This window comes from Myotis daubentonii, chromosome 8 (assembly GCF_963259705.1).
Source record: "Myotis daubentonii chromosome 8, mMyoDau2.1, whole genome shotgun sequence".
Lineage (NCBI taxonomy): Eukaryota > Metazoa > Chordata > Mammalia > Chiroptera > Vespertilionidae > Myotis > Myotis daubentonii.
The window spans coordinates 18,732,325-18,751,996 of NC_081847.1; the positions used below are offsets into that span (position 1 = coordinate 18,732,325).

The following is a 19,672-nucleotide window of genomic DNA, read 5'->3' on the forward strand; positions in this document are numbered from 1 at the left end:
CTGCCACCTAATTCCAAGACACAGAAAGGTTTTAAGCAGAGTCAGGACACGGTTACTTATAAAAAGGGTGAGTGGGCAGCCACGTGGAAGGTGGGCTGGCAGGAACTTGTTGGGAGGCCATTGTGATAATCCCGGTGTGAGGCTGTAATGACTGAGAGGAGGGGCCAGACTGAGGACCTGTTTAAGAGGCTGAATGAACAGAACATCCTGGGTGTGAGGGAGTTGTAGGAAGGATGTCCAGGTGTGGACAGAGTTGTCATTAACAGAAAGAGGAACAGGTTGGCAGGGAGGTGTTAGGACACAGCAGCCTTATCATCACGGTGCTTGCATTTTTTTATTGGCCAGAACTTTTACCTGAGTAAGGCGATGAATTTCAGCGACCACTTTCTGAGCACTGTCACCGAGGGTGGTCATGGGATATTTGGCAGCAGGTATAGCTTGGGTAAGTTGTGCCCTTACATTGATTTTATTTTATTATTTTTTTATAAGTACATTACTATTAACATTGGTACAGTAGATACTATTCATTTATTTACTAGAGGCCCAGTACACCAAATTCGGACACTGGGGGGGGGTGGTCCCTTAGCTTGGATTGCAAGAGGGTGTAGGGCAGGCCAAAGGACCCCACCAGTGCATGATTGGGGCTGGGGAGGGATGCGGGAGTTTGGCCAGCCAGAGAGGGACTGTGGGAGGGCTCTAGGGTGTGTCCGGTCCATCTCACCCAGTTCTGATCGGCCGGACACCAGGAGCAAGCTAACCTACTGGTCGGAGCGTCTGCCCCCTGGTGGTCAGTGCACGTCATAGCCAGTGGTTGAGTGGTGTTAGCATATCATTAGCATATTATGCTTTGATTAGTTGAATAGCCAACTGGCCGACTGGACACTTAGCATATTAGGCTTTTATTATATAGGTTTTGTAATATATTTTATTGATTTCAGAGAGGAAGGGAGAGGAAGAGAGAGATAGAAACATCAATGATGAGAGAGAATCATTAATTGCCTGCTTTCTGCATGCCCCCTACTGGGGATTGAGCCTGCAACCCGAGCATGTGCCCTTGACCGAAATCAAATCAGGGCCCCTTCAGTCTGCAGGCCAACACTCTATCCACTGAGCCAAACCAGCTAGGGTCCTTCCATTGATTTTAAAGCCATTGACCAGGAACACACTGACTTGGCAAGGATGGCAGAATTGCTTAAAATTTGCCAGCCCAACCATATGTCTTACTTTCATGTGCCAGCCATTTTATTTCTCTGGCTTCCCTGAATGCAGGGGTGAGACTTTTGAAGTCTTTCACAGGCTTAGGGAGATAAACAGGGGTGGAGTGCTCTTTGGGGACTAAAAACTATAGTCATTTCAATTCTTCTCCTCCCCACCGCCCCCATCCTCTCTGGTCCTAGACTGAGATGAATGGCTACCGGAGTCCTTCGTACCAGATTTAATCAAACAGAAATTTCTACAAATTTATTTTATCCTCTTGAGGGGCACGGCACTAGACCAGCCGTGGGCAAACTACGGGCCGTGGGCCGGATCCGGCCCGTTTGAAATGAATAAAACTAAAAAAAAAAAAAAAAAAAAAAAAAGACTGTACCCTTTTATGTAATGATGTTTACTTTGAATTTATATTAGTTCACACAAACACTCCATCCATGCTTTTGTTCCGGCCCTCCGGTCCAGTTTAAGAACCCATTGTGGCCCCCGAGTCAAAAAGTTTGCCCACCCCTGCACTAGACTCTAGTTCTATATCTGTAGGAGAGGCTGGGGGGCATCATTTTGGTCCACAACTCTTTGTCATTCCAGTGAGCGACTACTGCCACAGCACCTCAGATACCACTGAAAAAATCAAGAGGACGAAGACTTTCAAGACCAGAACATTTCAAGAAAGGAAGGAGCAGCTTACAGTATGTGTATCCCTTGGTCCTTAACAGATGTCTTCTTTGGCCTGTCTACTTAATGTTTTATTTTGAGATTTTTTGTTTAATGGAAGAATATATTTTTTTTTCATTTTTTGTTCCTTTTTTCATGACAGTTTGTATTGATTTTTTGGAATCCTTTAAAATATCTCAAGATGATTAATTAGAATTATTTAAAAATTCTCATCAGTGTCCTGAATCACCTCTGCTTCCTCTGGTGTCAGTTCTGTGTGCCCATCTTTCTCGTTCTTATTTTTGGTTTGTCTCGAATGTGATGATCCTTGGTTGTCTGGTCACATTAACAAATGAAGAGCTAGTTTGATTCTCACAAGCACCTGGCATGGGTGCCCAGCAAGGGTGGGTCTGGAGTCTCTGTGTGGGTGGATGAGCATACTTGGGGCAGGCTTCCCTGGAGGGTTGTGGGCAGGGGCAGGAGAAAGTACAAGAAGGCCTTTCCTCTGGTGGTGAGGGTGTGCTGCGAAGTACTCCGGTGTGAGCTGTCTTCCAGACCCTCCCCTATGTCTGTCATAGAGGTTGGGGCTCTGCCCTTCCTGGGCCCCAGTGCTCCCAGGAGGTGCCTGTGAAGCAAATCATGAACTCTCTGGAAAATAGCTATCAGGGTTTAAGCAGAGAGCAAAAGCCTCCTGTCCTTGCATGGGAGAGGAGGACACCAGCCATCTCAGCTACTTACAATAAAGCCCTCTAATGACACGCTCATGATGCGGCCCAGCACTCAGCTTCCACCCTCCTTGTTGATTAGCTTTGAGCATCCGCAGGGCTCCCTGAAGAAAACACACTCACCCTGGTTTTCACCCAGGTTTTTTCTTTGGTTAGGTTTCCTTGTCAGTCAGATCCCATCAACTTTCAATCTCTGGATTCCTCACCATTTCTGATCCACTGATGGCATCCTTTCAGAGTTTCCACAGCTGGTAGAGTTTAAATAATTTCAGCGGGAGCTTTGCAGAAAGAGACAGTGGGTGTCCTTGCTCCGTCCACCACCTCACCTTGTAGTCAGTCCTCTGGCTGCAGCAGAGAACAGAGGTACTTGGCAACAAGCCCAGAGCCTGGGTCTCCAGCTGGAAGTAGGGATGGACACAGTGTCAGTCACGCCCTCCAGCTTTCAGTTAAGCCAGGCCCGCAGGGTCCTCAGGACGCACAAACCTGCCGCCGAGCTTGCATTGTGATTCCTCTGGAGGCAGGGACTCTGCTCTTTATCTTGTGTCATAAACACTAATAAATTTGAAAAGAATACCTGAGAATTGTTGTAAACTTAATTGCTTATGATTCCTTGTACTCTACCTTCTCCCAGTTTGAAATATTGTCAGTAAGTGTAAGAGAAGTATAGGATTCCATAAACTTCATAACAATTTTACCATTTTGGACATTCTACCCACTTATTCTGTACATGATCTGAATCCCCCAGTGTTATGTGCCTTTATCTTCTCATTCTCATTTAGGGGACAAGTGACAGAAGCTATACCATCTGTTCATTCATCCAGTGATTACTTTTGAGCACATCTATTCTAGGTGCAGTTCTAGGTGTTGAAAATAAACAAAAGCCATAAAGGTCTCAGACCTCATGAAGTTGACATTCTAGTACATTTTTTCCCCATAAGGAATGGAATTCAGTATAAACAACTGCCCCCGCCCTCCGATGGATTAGAGCATCTTGTTCTGAGCTGCTCACTGGGAGGACAGAGGGTGAACCTTGCATCTTCTTCCAAAGGCTCAGAGGCCCTGGCCAGTGTCCTCATCCCCGTGGCTTCTAGGGAGCCAGGGAGGGGTGGCATTACTTTCGCTCTATAAACCGGGAAATGGTGGTCCCGGAACTATCCCATAGTCACCCCTGGGTGGGATCCAGTGGCAGAAACCTACTAGAGGTAATGTCTCCTGCTTTCTAGACTGCTTCCTTTAGTCTTCCAGTAGCCAGCATTTGCACTCCTTTCTCCATAAGGAAAGATGATATAAAGATAAATTTCACTGCATTTTGAAACTATAATGATAATAAAATCTTCAGATTTCTGACGATAGGTAGATGGGAGGTTATTTTCCCCCCAAGCAAGAGGTTGACTTTACTGGTTCACTCACACCTCAGGTGCATGTATTGTGAACTGTCATACTTAGGCTGACTTTGAGCACTTTATACCAGCATGCAAAGTAAATTTTAGGATTCACCTGGTTGCTTCTCCTAGAAATAGTCATAATAAAACTAGTGTGGTGTTTCTTGGTTTTGGTAAGATTTCTCCTTGCATCCCTGTCTTTAATAATGTAAAACAATGTGAGTGTGGTGTCCTTTATCAAGGCAGTGTTTCAAAGACCATGAAAATGTACATTAGGTGGGTTTTTTCAGTGCTGCTGGCTGTTGGGGCCCACACACACACACACACACACACACACACACACACACACGCTCTGCTCATGCTCCCCTGTCCCTGGGGCTCAGAACTTAACCCTGGAGAGGAAACATTTACCTCGAGGGTTGAGCCTGGGTAAGAGGGACTTGTCAGTAAAAGTATTTTTGCGGCAGTGGAAATGACCACATTCTGTAATGCTGCAGCCCGAAAACAGGCTCCTGCTGAAGGAAGTCGGACCGACAGGGGAAGGAAGAGTCTCTGTGATTGAACAGTTGCTTGATGAAGTAAGTGCAACCGAAGAGCAAGTCTCTCTGGGGGTTCCAGCCTATGTTTCATCTCTGTCTCTTTCAGATGGAAGTTCTGTCCAACGTTGTGATTATCACAGGGCCAGTTAAATTTTTTAATGCTGGGAATGGATTAAATGGCGAGTCCAAAGCTTTACATGAATTGTTGTTACCTGTTGCTAGTTTTTATGACAAAAGAAATAGGCAGAAAAGTGCATATAAGCCCAAATAACGTGCATGCAGGTGGACAGAATCCCTGGTCTGTGAGATCCCATGTGACCGTCATGTTTCCTAAAGAAGCAAGGTTGTCTGGGTGCCTACTCCTCCCGATGTGGAAACAGAAGTTTTACCACCCTAGTGACATGGCAGCTCTGTCTGTTCTTTGTTGGGTCTCAGGGTTCCTGATTCCCTTCTCTGTGGATTTAAAGCCGTTTAGTTCCATCAAGGATGTTTGTTAGTGACTAAGAAGGCGATTAGATGCTCCTGAGTGCAGGGTTTTGTGGCAGGCTTGTCCTTTTCCATGTGCTGCAGGGAGCAGATCCCAACTGCAGTGACAATGAAGACCGACCCGTTATTACCGTGGCTGTGATCAATAGGCACCATGAAGCAATCCCAGTCCTCGTGCAGAGAGGAGCAGACCTCGAGCGGCCGTGGGGACCGTAAGTGAGACACAATGGAGGAGAGTTCTGGCGCCATGCGGCAGCCAGCCAGTACCTTGAGCTCTGCTGCAGCAGGATCAGCTACATGCATGCCCTGTGCAATTTCATCCACTTAGGCACCATCCGCACCCATTGTGGCCTTAGTGAGAGACTCAACCGCCCATATTTTCTAAATCTGGATAGAACGAAATCTTCAAAATGGACCTTTGGATTGCCTAAATTTTAGTAGCTTTTATAAAGGACGGTACATTTTGTTAATTCATGAATGTATACTATCGTGGGGCTGGCAGGTTCTTAGTGCTTAGGGTGTTAACCAATGTTTTCGTCATGATCTGAATTAAGGCCCGTAAGAGAAGAGAGCCCCACAGGAATATACCCATGAAGTTAATGCACAAAGAAAATGATATACAGTTGTCTCATATGTTAACATCATTGGGGAGGAGACGGGTCCATCTGAGTTCACCACAAAATCTCCTGGTGCCTTGGTTTCCCCAGCTGTGAAGCAGGACAAAGTGATACCAAATCATGTGTGATGACTTTGTTACCTACTGTCCTAGTCTTGGTGCTGTCCTGCCTCTTGACCTCTCCCAGCCTGTGTTCCTGTTGCTCTCTTGCAAATAGTAGGAAACCTGGGGTGGAAAGTTCCTTGAGTATGGGTCCTTCCTGTTAACTGCCTATCCTGCTGACCAAGCTGTTGAACTAGAGGTCTCGAGGGGCATCCCAGGTGTCTAACATTACTGCCTCCTGAATTATTATTAAGACAGGGTCGAAGCCAGCCGTGGGCAAACTACGTCCCGTGGGCCGTATCCGGCCCGTTTGAAATGAATAAAACTAAAAAAAAAAAAAAAAAAAGACCGTACCCTTTTATGTAATGATGTTTACTTTGAATTTATATTAGTTCACACAAACACTCCATCCATGCTTTTGTTCCGGCCCTCCGGTCCAGTTTAAGAACCCATGTGGCCCTCGAGTCAAAAAGTTTGCCCACCCCTGGTCGAAGCCCAGCTCCGTGAATCATACTGCTGAGTATCTCAAGCCAGCATAGGGGACAAAAGTTCAGTAGTTTTGCTTCTGTTTTTCTCTGTTTCAAAATTTCTTCTAGTGTTTTTATTCAAAATATATCCCTCTTAATTCTTGATGTGCATTTTTATTAGTCTTTGCCAAGAAGACAGCTATACTATACCAGTAGGCATGACCCCCTTTTTAGTTTTATTTTATAGCAGGATTTTGGCACATTGGTGTAAACATTTGATGGCTGGAGTTTACTTTCTTAAGTTTTCGTAGGGTTCACATTCATCATACTCTGTCAACTTCTTTATCCCACACTTGTATCATCATTAGCTATAAAAATACTACTTTGTTTTGTGTGAAGGTATAGTTTATATTTGTATAATTCAGATAATCTTTTCTTATAGCATTTAAGTATGTTATGGTTAATACAAAAATATATTGAGCACATTTTGAGCTGATGCTTAAGTCTGATGAGTCCTAGCTTTATGAAAAACCCAGCTAAGAGGATGAAACTATTCTGGATGGGCAACAGATTTACTGGTTTTCTTTGGTGTTCTTCAGTGTTTTTTTTTGCTTCATCACCATTCGAACCCACCATGTCATTTATCCATGTGATCTCATTGCATTTCTACTAAGTCTGTGGTTATGCCCTCTGTCTCAAGGGTGTATAATAGCCCTTTGTCATTCTTACTGCATGCTCCTGGGTACTATTAGCAGAATTTAGCTCACATGGGGAGGAGGGAGGAACGCTAGACTGGATGCCTTCCCCCTACATAGAGCTCAGAGATCTCTTCTTCCTTTTCAGTTTATGCCAATAGAGGAAAGCACATTTTCCCACTGGAAGCCAAATGATGCAAGTCTGGTTTATATTTGTTGGTTTGAAGTATTTAGGCCTAGGTCAGCCTGCCCTCTGCCCCACAGCTGGACCTCTGTGGATCCAGGAACATGATCTCAAGTTTCCATTCACCCGACTGCTCTTCAGGTATAAGCCAGTCGGAGACCTGGCTGTCCTGGAGAAGAGGCCCAGTGCGTTGTCCTCAGCACACCCGGATTGAAATGCGCCTTCCCTCCCAGGCATGTTTGGCTAGTGGAGAGAAGCAGCCCCGTTGGCTTCCACATGAGGTCATTTCCATTAAGGAGGTTGGCAGGTAGCAGAGGCCCTCCCTAGTGTTTCTGTTTACCATGTTTGTATCATTTCTATCAGAATAAACTCATACTCAACAGGAAGGAAAAGGCCAGGTACACATTCTCCACCGAAGCTGATACCTCTTCGCAGACTTCAGAAACAGACTCAAGGTCTCACTGGGAGAAGGACACAGAGGAGTGTTGTCTGCTTTGGACAATAGCTGCCCTTCTTCACGGGAGTTTCAGACAATTAATCTCTCAGATCTGCTCCAGGTGAAGAAAATGCAACCCGCAGTCTATTTCTTAGAGGTTCAGCTGTGGAGATTCGTTCTGTTAGGTAATTCAGGATTTACAAAGAGAATGTACCTTAATCCACTATGATGCTTAGATTTGAATAAACAGTTTGAGTTGTTTGTTCATTAAGAGTAAAATTTCTTCAAAATACAAATTCCAGGAACACAAAGTTATAACTACTGTACAAAACATGTTCTAGAAGGTCTGATGAGAGAACACCGCTATTCAGAGGAACAAACTCACAAACTACTCTGAAGCATGGGGTTCTGACAAGGAGGTGTAGTCCACCTAGCACACCTTCCATATATTTATTTTATTTTTTCCATCACCATTTATCCCCTCTATGCCCTTTTCCACTTCCTCCCTCTCCTCCCCCCAACTTTCCATATTTGAGTTGTTTGATGAGCAGTATACAAAATTAGAATTGACAGAGTCACAATTCATCATTTTCCAAAACTAAACTGTAAATAGAATACACACTCTGCTCTCAGATTGGGGAGAGTGTGAAGACGATCATTATGTCTACTTAGGAAATGTGGTGACACCATCGGCATATCTAAGTTCAAATGGTAAGTGTCTTATAAAGACCGAAGGAACCTGAGGGGTGAAGTGGCGAACAGTTAAGCCATATGCTACTAGGGAGAAGGAAAGCTGAAAGATACGGAGGAGATTGGTGTCACTGGTGTGACTGAGACATCCTTTGTCAGTGCTCCCATCACATGCTGTGTACCCTCTGCCTGCATTTACAACTGGTACCCTGAGCTCCTGGAGAGAGGACCCTGGCCCTGGCACAAATGGGGACATCAGGCTGGCATTCAAATGTGTGCTGAGTAGATGAACAAACAATCAGAATGACTGAGAGCCAGGCAGAGGTAATCCAATAGACCTCATGAAAAGTGTGAACTTAGAAGGTGAGCGCTGGACATTCTGCTCTTGGAGAGAGAGCACATAGTCTCTGTGGTGACAGAGGACAGGGTAGAGCAGACAAGAGCAAAATGTGGAGAAAATGAGCATATTCTTCTTGCTAGGCCTTTTTATCCATAAAATAGAGATAATAATACTTATCGTCATAGAATTGGTTGGAGGAGAAAATGAGACCATGTATTTGTAGTTCCTATGAGGAGTCTAATAATTGGACATTAATAAATGGTAGCAGGTTTAGAATGGGAAATATGGACCGCACGATGAAACCCAGAGTGAAAGGTGTTAGAACTGGTTAATACAATTTAAGTTAGTTTAAGTTCTATATTCTATTACTCTTAATAGATATCACCAAGTCTTCCTAGGCCTGAGTTTTCAAAATTAAGAAAGGGCAAGTTATAGTCTTTTAATATATCAAATTCTAAGAAGTTGGACTTGATAAGAGCTTCTCATAATTTACTGCACATATGAATCACCCAAAGATCTTGTTAAAATGCATATACAGTTGATCTAGGAGGATGCCACTGGTCCAGGTACCATAGTTCGAGTAGTAAGGATATAAAGACTGTTCTTAACATATTGCGGATCAGTAGTTCTATTGCTAGCTTTACCCAGTGGCCAGATAAGTTTCTATTGAATGAGTACAAAAAAGTTTTACATTAATGTTAAAGGCACGCTTTAAAATTAAATACCCATTGCATTTTGAAGTTATTTATTACATGTTCTTACAAGCTAATATCTTTTTAAAGTATGATTGGCCACAAGCCTTAGAATAGAAAACACGAGAATTCTCGTGATCCACCCGCAATGTTTTAATATGAATTGAGCTTTTACGAGACAGCCCAACATGGCACCTGGTAAGGAAATGGCCTCATAATGCTATTGGACACTGGGGATTTCCTCCTGTACCTGAGAAGTCAGTTATGTTGACCTGATAAAAATAATGATGATGATGATGATGATGATATCATGAAGACTGATCCCCAAAACTTAGTTACTTGAAGAAACTATGTAGAACCAATGGGCAAACCTTTGGAAATTCTGGCATAAGGCACATTGCTTTGACACTTCCATCTATTGCCTCTGGGAAAATAGGAGGAAAAACACCATTCAGATTTGCTTGACACCAGGAGCCTTGGCCAAATAAGTTATTTAAGTAACAGAAGTCATGTGCAGGATAAGATTTAAAACTAGATAAGATCTCGAAACATAAAAAAAAAAAAAAAAGATCTCGAAACATTAGGGTGTTTGATGCTTTTGGAGTGCTGTTGCAGTGAAAATCAGTGAAAGTACTCAGTTTCTCTTTTACTCTGGAAAATGGAGAGCCATCTATTTAAGTGGACAGTTCAGATTCTGGTGCCCAAATCAGAGGATTACCCTTCCCCATCTGTATGGGGAGGGTCATAGTTATATTTACCTGAAATTCTTGCAACTCATATAGGCTTCAACCTTGGAGGCAATACTTCTTCCTTTAATTTATCTGTTCATTCTTTTCATGGATGTCTTCATTTCACTAGTGGTTATTAAGCACCTACTGTGTGCCAGTCACCTTCTAGGTAATGGAGATACAGCAGTGATGACGACAAAATCCTTCCCTCGTGGAGTTTATAGTTTAGTGGAGGAGACAGACAATAAACAGGCAAATGAATAAGTAACTTCGGAGAATAAGTGCTGCAGATAATAAAGCCAGGTAGAAGAATAGAGGGTGTGGTCAGAAAAGGACCCAAACCTACCCCCTTGGACCAGAGACACAGAATTAGTCTGGAACAGACTTGCTTTAGGTGCAGAGGACTATTGGAGAGGTTGTTCCAAAGTGAGATTTCCTTATTTATGATTAGTCTGGCAGAAAGATTTTAAAAAAATATGTTTTTATTGATTTCAGAGAGAGGAAGGGAAAGGGAGAAAGAGAGAGAAACATCAATGATAAGAGAGAATCATTGATCGGCTACCTCCTGCATACCCCCTACTGGGGATCAAGCCTGCAACCTGGGCATGTGCCCTGACCTGGAATTGAACCGTGACCTCCTAGTTCAGTGATGGCGAACCTTTTGAGCTCGGCGTGTCAGCATTTTGAAAAACCCTAACTTAACTCTGGTGCCGTGTCACATGTAGAAATTTTTTTATATTTGCAATCATAGTAAAACAAAGACTTATATTTTTGATATTTATTTTATATATTTAAATGCCATTTAACAAAGAAAAATCAACCAAAAAAATGAGTTTGTGTGTCACCTCTGACACGCGTGTCATAGGTTCGCCATCACTGTCCTAGTTTATGGGTCATGCTCAACCACTAAACCACACCATCTGGGCTGGCAGAAAGATTTAAAAAATTTGTATTTGTTTATTGAAAACAATTCTTACATGCCAAATAATTTTTTAATTTTGTCAAAGTAAGACATGCACATGATTGAAAAGTCAAATCCTATAGAAGGGATTAGCACTCCTCTGCCCTCACTTCTTTTTTTGTTGTTTTTGCTGAATTTATTTTTTTTATTTTTTACCTTTTTTGTTGAGAGTATTACGGATGTCCTCCCTTTTATCCTCATTGTGCCCTCCACCCAGTTCCCACCCTGCTCCAAGGCCTTCACCACCCTATTTTCTGTGTTCATGGGCAATGCATCTTTGCATATAAGTTCTTTGATTAATCTCTTCCTGCCCCCTGCCCTCTTCCCTCTGAGTTTGTTTCATGTTTCCATGCCTCAGGTTCTATTTTACTCATCAGTTAGTTTTATTCATTAGATTCCACATATAAGAGATCATGGATATTTGTCTTTCTCTGACTGGAAAGCTATGGTATATTTACACAAGGGAATACTATGCAGCTGTAAAAAAAAGAAGAATCTATTACTCTTTGAGACAGCATGGAGGGACCTGGAGATTATTATGTAAATGAAATATCATGTCCTCACTTCTTAATCCCCATTTCTTGTCCCCAGGGACAACTACATTGAAATATTTTGTTGTTGTTGTTTAGATATATATTTTTTTATTTCAGAGAGGAAGGGAGAGGGAGAGAGAGATAGAAACATCAATGATGAGAGAGAATCATTGATCGGCTGCCTCCTGCGTCCCCCAACTGGGGATTGAGCCTGCAACCTGGTCATGTGCCCTTGATAGGAATTGAACCCAAGACCCTTCAAGTCCACTGGCCGATGCTCTATCCACCAAGCCAAACTGGCTAGAGCTACATTGAAATATTTTTTAACTTTCCTGGGAGTCAGCTACTTCTGTCACTAAATAATATGCTTAAACTGATAATTCCTGATTTATCATGCCTAGGTATTACCTATTGATTCTTGCCATGCCAGATGATGATTTGGCTCACTGACCCCACCTGATTATTTCTATCCCCATATTCATGTTTTAATCATTCTATTACTATTTTTGGTTCTTTTATCAATTCCTGCTATAAATAATGTTCTAAACTCATATTTTGATTGCTATCTTTTTTAGATTTATTTGAGAGAGAGAGATTTGTTGTCCTACTCATTTATGCATTCATTGGTTGATTCTTGTATGTGCCCTGACGAGGGATCGAACCCACAACCTTGGCATATCAGGGTGATGTTCTAACCAACTGAGCTACCCGGCCAGGGCCTTGACCATTATCTTTCAATGGTATCTCTTGACTGCCTTGTATATAAATGCATATAACTGTATATTACTGCTTCCTATCTTTACCTCTACCTCTTCTTCCCCTTCCATCTCACAATTTCTATTACTATTTTATTTCTATTATTATTTTTACAAGGCTGATCACAGTTATATTTTCTTGTGTTAAAATGATGAAGACTTCTATTCCTTGTGATTAGTTATCCTAATTATAATTTATTCCAAACATTGACTTCAATAGCTGAGAAGCACAAAGAGCAATTACACTGTAATAGCTATATAAATATTGGTCGTTGAAGAATTAAGAGGGACGTTGTGATTACATTTTCTTCTTTGTGGATTTGAGATGATGACCCCTAGGCCACTCAAAGTAAAATTTTCTTACCAGAAATGCCAAATTGATTCTCTTTACACACCATTAATTATTCAAAATCCTATCACATTTCATATTCTTTCATAAACTATGACTAACATATAACTTTTGTATCTTTAATTTTCCTGGAATTTATGATTGCCTTTGTTTTTTTTCAGGTTTGAAAAAGAACATAGCGTTACCAAATTCATAATCCTGTCTGACTTCTTACTTTTTCAGTGTCGTTCTTCTTAGAGACATTCTTCGTGGAGTACATTTTCTATTTGGATTTTGCCTGATAGCTTTCCAGCGCTGCTGTACAATGGTCATTGTGGGATTTTTATTTTATTGGAATTAACCTGTAGTTATTGTTCACATTTTCCTCTTTCTTGCTTTTGACCTTTGTCAGGATAAAGTGTGGCCTCAGGTAACTTCTTCAGAAAGGGTGTGTAGAAATACTTTCTGAGTCCTCGAATGGCCTATGAATGGCTTTTTTGTCTTCACTCTTGATTAATACTTTGACTACTATTAATTTGTGTTCAAAATAAAATTGCCTCAAGTCTTAGAAAGCCTTGCTCTCTTACTTTCTAGCATCCCACATAGCCATGAAAATTTTACAGCAAATTTTTATTTGTGACCTATTTGTTCTTTCTAGAAACATTTATCTTTGATGTTTCACAAGGGTGTCTTTTTTTTCATGTGCCATTTTTCATTCACCCACTTAGCCCTTTTAAGTCTAAAAAGTCATGTTTTTCTTCAGTTCAAGAGAGATTTCTTTTATCTCTCCATTTTTTTCTGTTCTCTCCTTCTAGAATTCCTATTAGTTTGATGGTGGACCTCTTGAATTGATCTCCTATTTATATACTTTTTCCCATACTTTAATCTCCCTTTTTCTCTTTTTCTAAGAGATTTTCTTAACCCTCCTGTTTAATACTTTTGATTTCAACAATCATATGTTTACTTTTTAAGAGCTACTTTTTGTTCTTATCGTTTCTTCTTCCTTTTTTTCTTGGCTGAAAACAACAAATTTATTCTTTTAAAGTTCCAGAGACCAGAAGTCTGAAATCAAGGTGTCAGAAGGTCATATTTTCTCTGAAGGCTCTAGGAAAGAATTATCCTTGCCTTCTCCTAGCTTTTCGTAGTTCCCAGCAACTCTTGGCATTCATTGGCTTGTAGCTGCATCACTCCAATCTCTTCCTTTGTCATCACATGGTTGTTTTCCTTCTGCCTCCCTGTGTTTGTTTCTTCTTCATGGCCTCATATTTTTGTCTGATACTGTCTTCAGTCGTTCTGAGGATACCAATTAGATTTCATCTTTTAAAAATTTATGTTGCATGTTTTGGTTTTTCTCAGATGTCTGTGGTCCTTTGTTGTCTGTCCATATTAAAATGGGGAATATGCTAAAGGAGTGGGATTCTGTGTACTTGAGGGGAGTTTGTCAACTGGGGAGTTTTGGGGGTAGATGAAGCTGCTCTCAGATGGAGACAAGTGGAAGACTCCCCTCTGGGCATGGTAATTGCTTACCTGATTTTTTTCTGGAGGCACCATTTATCTTTTTCAGAGAAGAGGTCACCATATTTTTCTTTCCTTTGGGATAAATTGATGGCTGCAGGTATATTTGCAGGTGCAGGGGATGGAGTGGTGGTATCAGGGGAAAGAGCAGGTCTGGGAAAATGCAGAACTTCCATTGTTCATCCCCTTTCTACTCCAATCGTGACTCCCATGTACCATCACTCCTGCCATCTCTGATCAGGATCCTTTCATGAGTTCTAGAATGCAGGTATCACCTCATCCTCCATTTCAGGCATCCACTGCTCTCTCTCCGGGCCAAACCTGGCCAGGCAAGGTGGAGAGACAGTCTGGCGTGCAGCAAAATATGCTCTAGAGCAGTGATGGCGAACCTATGACACGCGTGTCAGAGGTGACAGGCAAACTCATGTTTTGGGTTGATTTTTCTTTGTTAAATGGCATTTAAATATATAAAATAAATATCAAAAATATAAGTCTTTGTTTTACGATGATTGCAAATATAAAAAAATTTCTACATGTGACACGGCACCAGAGTTAAGGTTTTTCAAAATGCTGACACGCCAGACTCAGAAGGTTCACCATCACTGCTCTAGAGCTTGCTCTGTGGGTTCTAAGATTGGTGCTTATTTTCATAGCCTACAAACCCAACTCACTGAAGCCAAAGTCATTTTCCTACACAAAAATAGGAGCCTCTGCCCAGCCTGTGTGGTTCAGTGGTTGAGTGTTTACCTTTGAACCAAAGGTCATGGTTTGACTCCTGGTCAGGGCACGTGCCTGGGTTGCAGGCTCGATCCCCAGTAGCAGGTGTGCAGGAGGCAGCTGATCAGTAATTCTGTCATCATTGATGTTTCTCTCTCTCCCTCCCTCTCATTTCCTCTCTGAAATCAATTAAAAAATATATATATATTTTAAAAAGGAATAGTAGCCTCAGCCCTGAAAGGTTATTATCATATAATACTAGGGGCCCGGTGCACGAAATTCGTGCACTGGGTGTGTGTGGGGGGGAGTGTCCCTCAGCCCAGCCTGCCCCCTCTCACATACTGGGAGCCCTCAGGCGTTGACCCCCATCACCCTCCAATCGCAGGATCGGCCCCTTGCCCAGGCCTGACGCCTCTGGCCTAGGCGTCCGGCCCGGGCAGCGGGGACCTGCAGTGGCAGCGGGGGGTGCCGCCATTGCGCGGGCTCCGCCCCTGCCCCTGCAGGACGCCTCTGGCTGAGGCGTCCGGCCCGGGCAGCGGGGACCCACAGCTGCAGCGGCCCCACGATCGTGGGCTTCGCTTTAGGCCCAGGCAAGGGACCCCTAGCTCCCGGGACTGCCAGCTTCGACCGTGCCCAGCTCCCATCGCTGGCTCCACCCCTACTTCCTGCTATCACTGGCCAGGGCAGCAAAGGCACCTGATTCTCCGATCATGGCTGGGGGGCAGGGCAAAGGCGGCCCCAGGGCCGCCTTTGCCCTGCCCCCCAGCTCTTAGCTCCCCCCTGGGTTTCCGATCACTGTCAGTGGCAGGGGGCTTCTTCCTGCTTTCCCTTTCGCCTCCCTGCATTATGCCTACATATGCAAATTAGCCGCCATCTTGTTGGCAGTTAACTACCAATCTTAGTTGGCAGTTAATTTGCATATAGCCCTGATTAGCCAATGAAAAGGGTAGCTCGTACGCCAATTACCATTTTTCTCTTTTATTAGTGTTGATAGACCAGTGGTCGCCAACCTTTCAGACCTCACAGACCACCAGTGGTCCACGGACCACCAGTTGGTGACCACTGATACAGACAGTGCCCAAGAGGTCCAAGCCAGTGGTGAGACTGTGTCTAATATGTTCCATAAACTCTGGCAGGAAATTTACTAAAATAGTATTTATTAGCATTTGTTAAATCACCTACAAACCAGATCTTTGTGGGGTTTCTCACTTTAAGATATGAATGTGTCAGATAAATTTTTAAAAATACATAATAAAAAATGAATGTGTCCATAGACGTTTCACTTTCTACCTAACATCACAGCTTAGCCACCATCACAGTATTTCTCCAAGGGAAGCGGCAGTGAGGGGAGACTCAAGAGATTATCTCAATTTGTTAAAGAGGTCAGTGGGTGAAACCAAGGCCCCTTTGGTCATGTGCTCCCTTCTCCAGTTTTTTTTAGCCAGGGTGATTTTTTTCTCCAAACAGGTACCAAAATACAGCTCTTCATGAAGCAACTCTGCTTGGCATGGCAGGAAGGGAGTGTATCGCTGCTTTACTGGGGTAAGTTCCCTGGCCGCTTGGGGAGACTTCTGAGGGCCACAGTGCTCCCTCTGCTGACCTGGGGTGATTTCAGAGGGCCCTGGTGCCTGAATATATAGTTAATCCAGTCAATGGAGGCCACCACTCACCATGGCTTCTGGGACTAGAGCTTGTTGTTAATATATTTTATTGATTTCAGAGAGGAAGGGAGAGGGAGAGATAGAAACTTCAATGCTGAGAGAGAATCATTGATTGGCTGCCTCCTGCATGCCCCCTACTGGGGATCAAGCCCGCAACCCAGGCCTGTGCCTTGACTGGAATCAAACCCGGTACCCTTCAGTCCACAGGCTGGCACTCTATTCACTGAGCCAAACCAGCTAGGGCCATTAGGAGCTTTTAAACACGCAATTAAGATGTTGCCCACCTCTTAAACACCTTTAGTTGTAGGACTTTGATGCAATGGGGACCAAGAGCCAGGATTGGCAATTGAACATCTGAAATCAGGAATCCCTCAAAAGGTCTCACCCCTTTAAGAGCCACCCTTGAGGCTCAGGGTCATGGTGGCCTCTTGGGGACAGAATTGGGAAGGTGGGGCCAGAAGGCTCCCGGACTGGCCTCCGTGTCAAGGAAGAGCCAGGCGCCCAGGTCCAAGTGCCATGTCCTTCAGTTCACCCCCGTTCCTTTCCCAGATGCAATGCAAGCATCCGAAAGAAGAATATTAGAGGCCACACGCCCCGTGACCTGGCTCTGACAATTGGGGATGACCTCATCACCTCGCTCTTTGCTGCTAAGCTGGGCCTTGATGACTATTAGATGCTAGGGCCTCCACGGAGCTTCACTTAAAGAAACCATCCAGCTCTGGCGGTTCTTTGCTCGTTTCCTTCTGAAATGTGTATTTGAGGTTTGGTAATTGTGGTTAAGATGAACTCATATGTTTTTGTCTTTTAATTATATGACAGTGGAAGCATGGGTATTTCCTAATGTGATGGTGATGAACTTGATGCATGTCTTATTGCTGCTTGTTTTAGAATTTCTTTTTCAATAGATAATAATTGCACAAAGTTCAAAGCTAAAAAGTATGAAGTGTTGTGTAGTGAAAAATCTGCTTCCCATCCCTGTCCCTCAGCCACCCACTTCCCCTCCGCAGAGGTAGCCAGTGGTAGTATCAACTGTGTCTTTCCAGAAATAGTATAGTGTGTGTAGTGTATGCATGTGCAGGTATATAGAGTAGGCATGAATACAAATATAGATAACACACACATATATTATCAGTGTCTGGTGATATCCCCTCTTGTGAGACAAATAGTAGTGAACTACACACTGTCCCATCTTGTTCTTTTGCTTAATGTGTCTTGTAGGTGGTTCCAAATTAGTATATAAAGACTGAGTTTATTTAAAAATGTTTTTCTTTTTTTAATATGTCTTTTATTGTTGATAGCATTACAGATACTCCCATTTTCCCCCTCCTTTGCCTCCCTTCTTCCAGACCCTACTCACCCCCATGTCTTCACTACTCTAGTGCCTGTGTCCATGGGCTATGCCTATAAGTATATAAGTTCTTTGGTTTATCTTTTCTCATCCCCCCCAACCCCACATCAAGGTATATCAGTCTATTCCATTCTCTATGCTTTGGGTCTTATTTTGTTGGTCAATTCATTTTGTTCATTAGATTCCACAAATAAGTGAGATCATGTGATATTTGTCTTTTTCAGATTGGCTTATTAAAAATGTTTTTCTTGTGTTGAACTCGTGGATATTCCTATTGTTATGGCTTGTAATTTGGTGACAAATAAGGTTTAAATAAAGTACTTGCATGAATGCCTAATTTTGACTTATTCCTTTTTTCAGAATGTTATTTCAGTCTTTGGTGATTGAATCGTGGAGTCCCTAAATTGTTTCTTTTAATGTATATAACAAGAATATTCATTAATATAAAATAACTAACTTAGCACAATAAATAACAGACTTTGTTAAGTGGTTGCTGTCACTACCTGCACTTTATTTCCTGGAAGCGGTGGCTGTCTATAGGGAGGACAGGCATAGTCCTTGGAATCCAAGCTCCCAGTGGAGTTGGGTGGCGCCGCACTGTCTTCCCCTGGCACACCCTTGGCAGGCTGTGTTAGGACGCCGCAAGGATAACCAGTGTCTGCAGAGACCCATGGAGTGTGATCCTCTGGTTTGGGATGGACTTTGCTTAGCCGGGACCACCTCTCCCAGAGTTCTCTTACATTATGGATCAGTCAGGGTTGGCCGCAAGGTAAACTGCACAGGGTTCGAGATTTAGAAGGTAGCAGTGAAACAATGGCCATCACTCTTGGAAGCTGGGTTAGGACACCAGACACTGCTGCAGTTGGTGCTCAGGGTTCCAGGCGGGATGGCCTGGCCCCCGGGGCTGAATGTCCAGTGGTTGGTGGCTCAGTGTCTTCCCTGCATCTGAACCCACTGCCATCTCCTCCCACAGCCTAGTTGCTTCTTCATGTCCCACGTCCCCACAGGGCTCCGTGACCTGGAATTTGCCATTCCTTCCTTACCATCAAGGTGAGTGAGTTCCCACGTGTTTATTGGCCAACTGAGTTCCTTATCTGTTTATTGATTTGGAGATGTTCTTTATATGCTATAGAAGCAGAGTATCTTCTAGAGCCCAGAGCAGCACTATGTAATAGACATGTAATACAAGCCACATACATGAAAGTAAATTTCCCAGTAGCCAAATTTAGTTTCCACTTACTCCTCAGTTACTAAAATATCAGGAATCAAAACTGTGTTAAGGATTCTTCAGCACCCATTGAAATAAATTTATTTTTTCTCATTAGAAAATTACATTGATAGTATATGTTTTTGAGTCATACCTCCTCCATTGCTGGGATAAATACAACATATTCTTACTGAATTCCATTCCTGGGTTTCATTTCAATCTGTTTAGAGTTATTATATCTTTTAAATAAATGAAGTTGAGCTATGTTTATTATTGCTTGGAACCAGTGTAATGGTAGGCTCACAATGTGAGTCTCCCTCCCACTCTCTAAAAATCACTGGACGAAATACCTTTGGATGGACAATTGAACCCATAGGAGACGCTGGTGCCTTTAACCATGGAGCTGGGCCCAGGCTGGGCTCTCCGGAAACAGATGCTGAGACTATTTGTAAATGGAAGAGAATGTGTGTTTAATTGGATCAAGTTCCCTGCCCACCAGGGAATTTCTTCTCCAGAGAAGTCTCAGTTCTGCATTTAAAGCCTTTCAACTGGTTGACTCAGGCCCAGCTAGGCCGCCTTGGATGATCTCACTTCCTTAGTCAGCTGATTATGAACTTTATTATTTTTTGTTGTTAATCCTCATCCCAGGATATTTTTCCACTGATTTTTAGAGAGAATGGAAGGGAGGCAGGGAGGGGAAAG

The 19,672-nt window shown here is 43.0% G+C and overlaps 1 protein-coding gene across 1 annotated transcript in view; it reads left to right on the forward strand.

Moving 5' to 3' along the window:
* The window catches only part of DZANK1 (double zinc ribbon and ankyrin repeat domains 1), a 60,427-nt gene extending 42,327 nt beyond the window's left edge, over nt 1-18,100 (forward strand). Inside the window, exons 15-20 of the mRNA XM_059705459.1 lie at nt 346-442; nt 1,798-1,898; nt 4,468-4,548; nt 5,080-5,207; nt 16,222-16,296; nt 16,965-18,100. Of these exons, the coding sequence (XP_059561442.1) occupies nt 346-442; nt 1,798-1,898; nt 4,468-4,548; nt 5,080-5,207; nt 16,222-16,296; nt 16,965-17,088 (606 nt within the window). The 3' untranslated portion in view covers nt 17,089-18,100. The remainder of the gene's footprint in view (nt 1-345; nt 443-1,797; nt 1,899-4,467; nt 4,549-5,079; nt 5,208-16,221; nt 16,297-16,964) is intronic.
* Nucleotides 18,101-19,672: the final 1,572 nt, after the last annotated feature.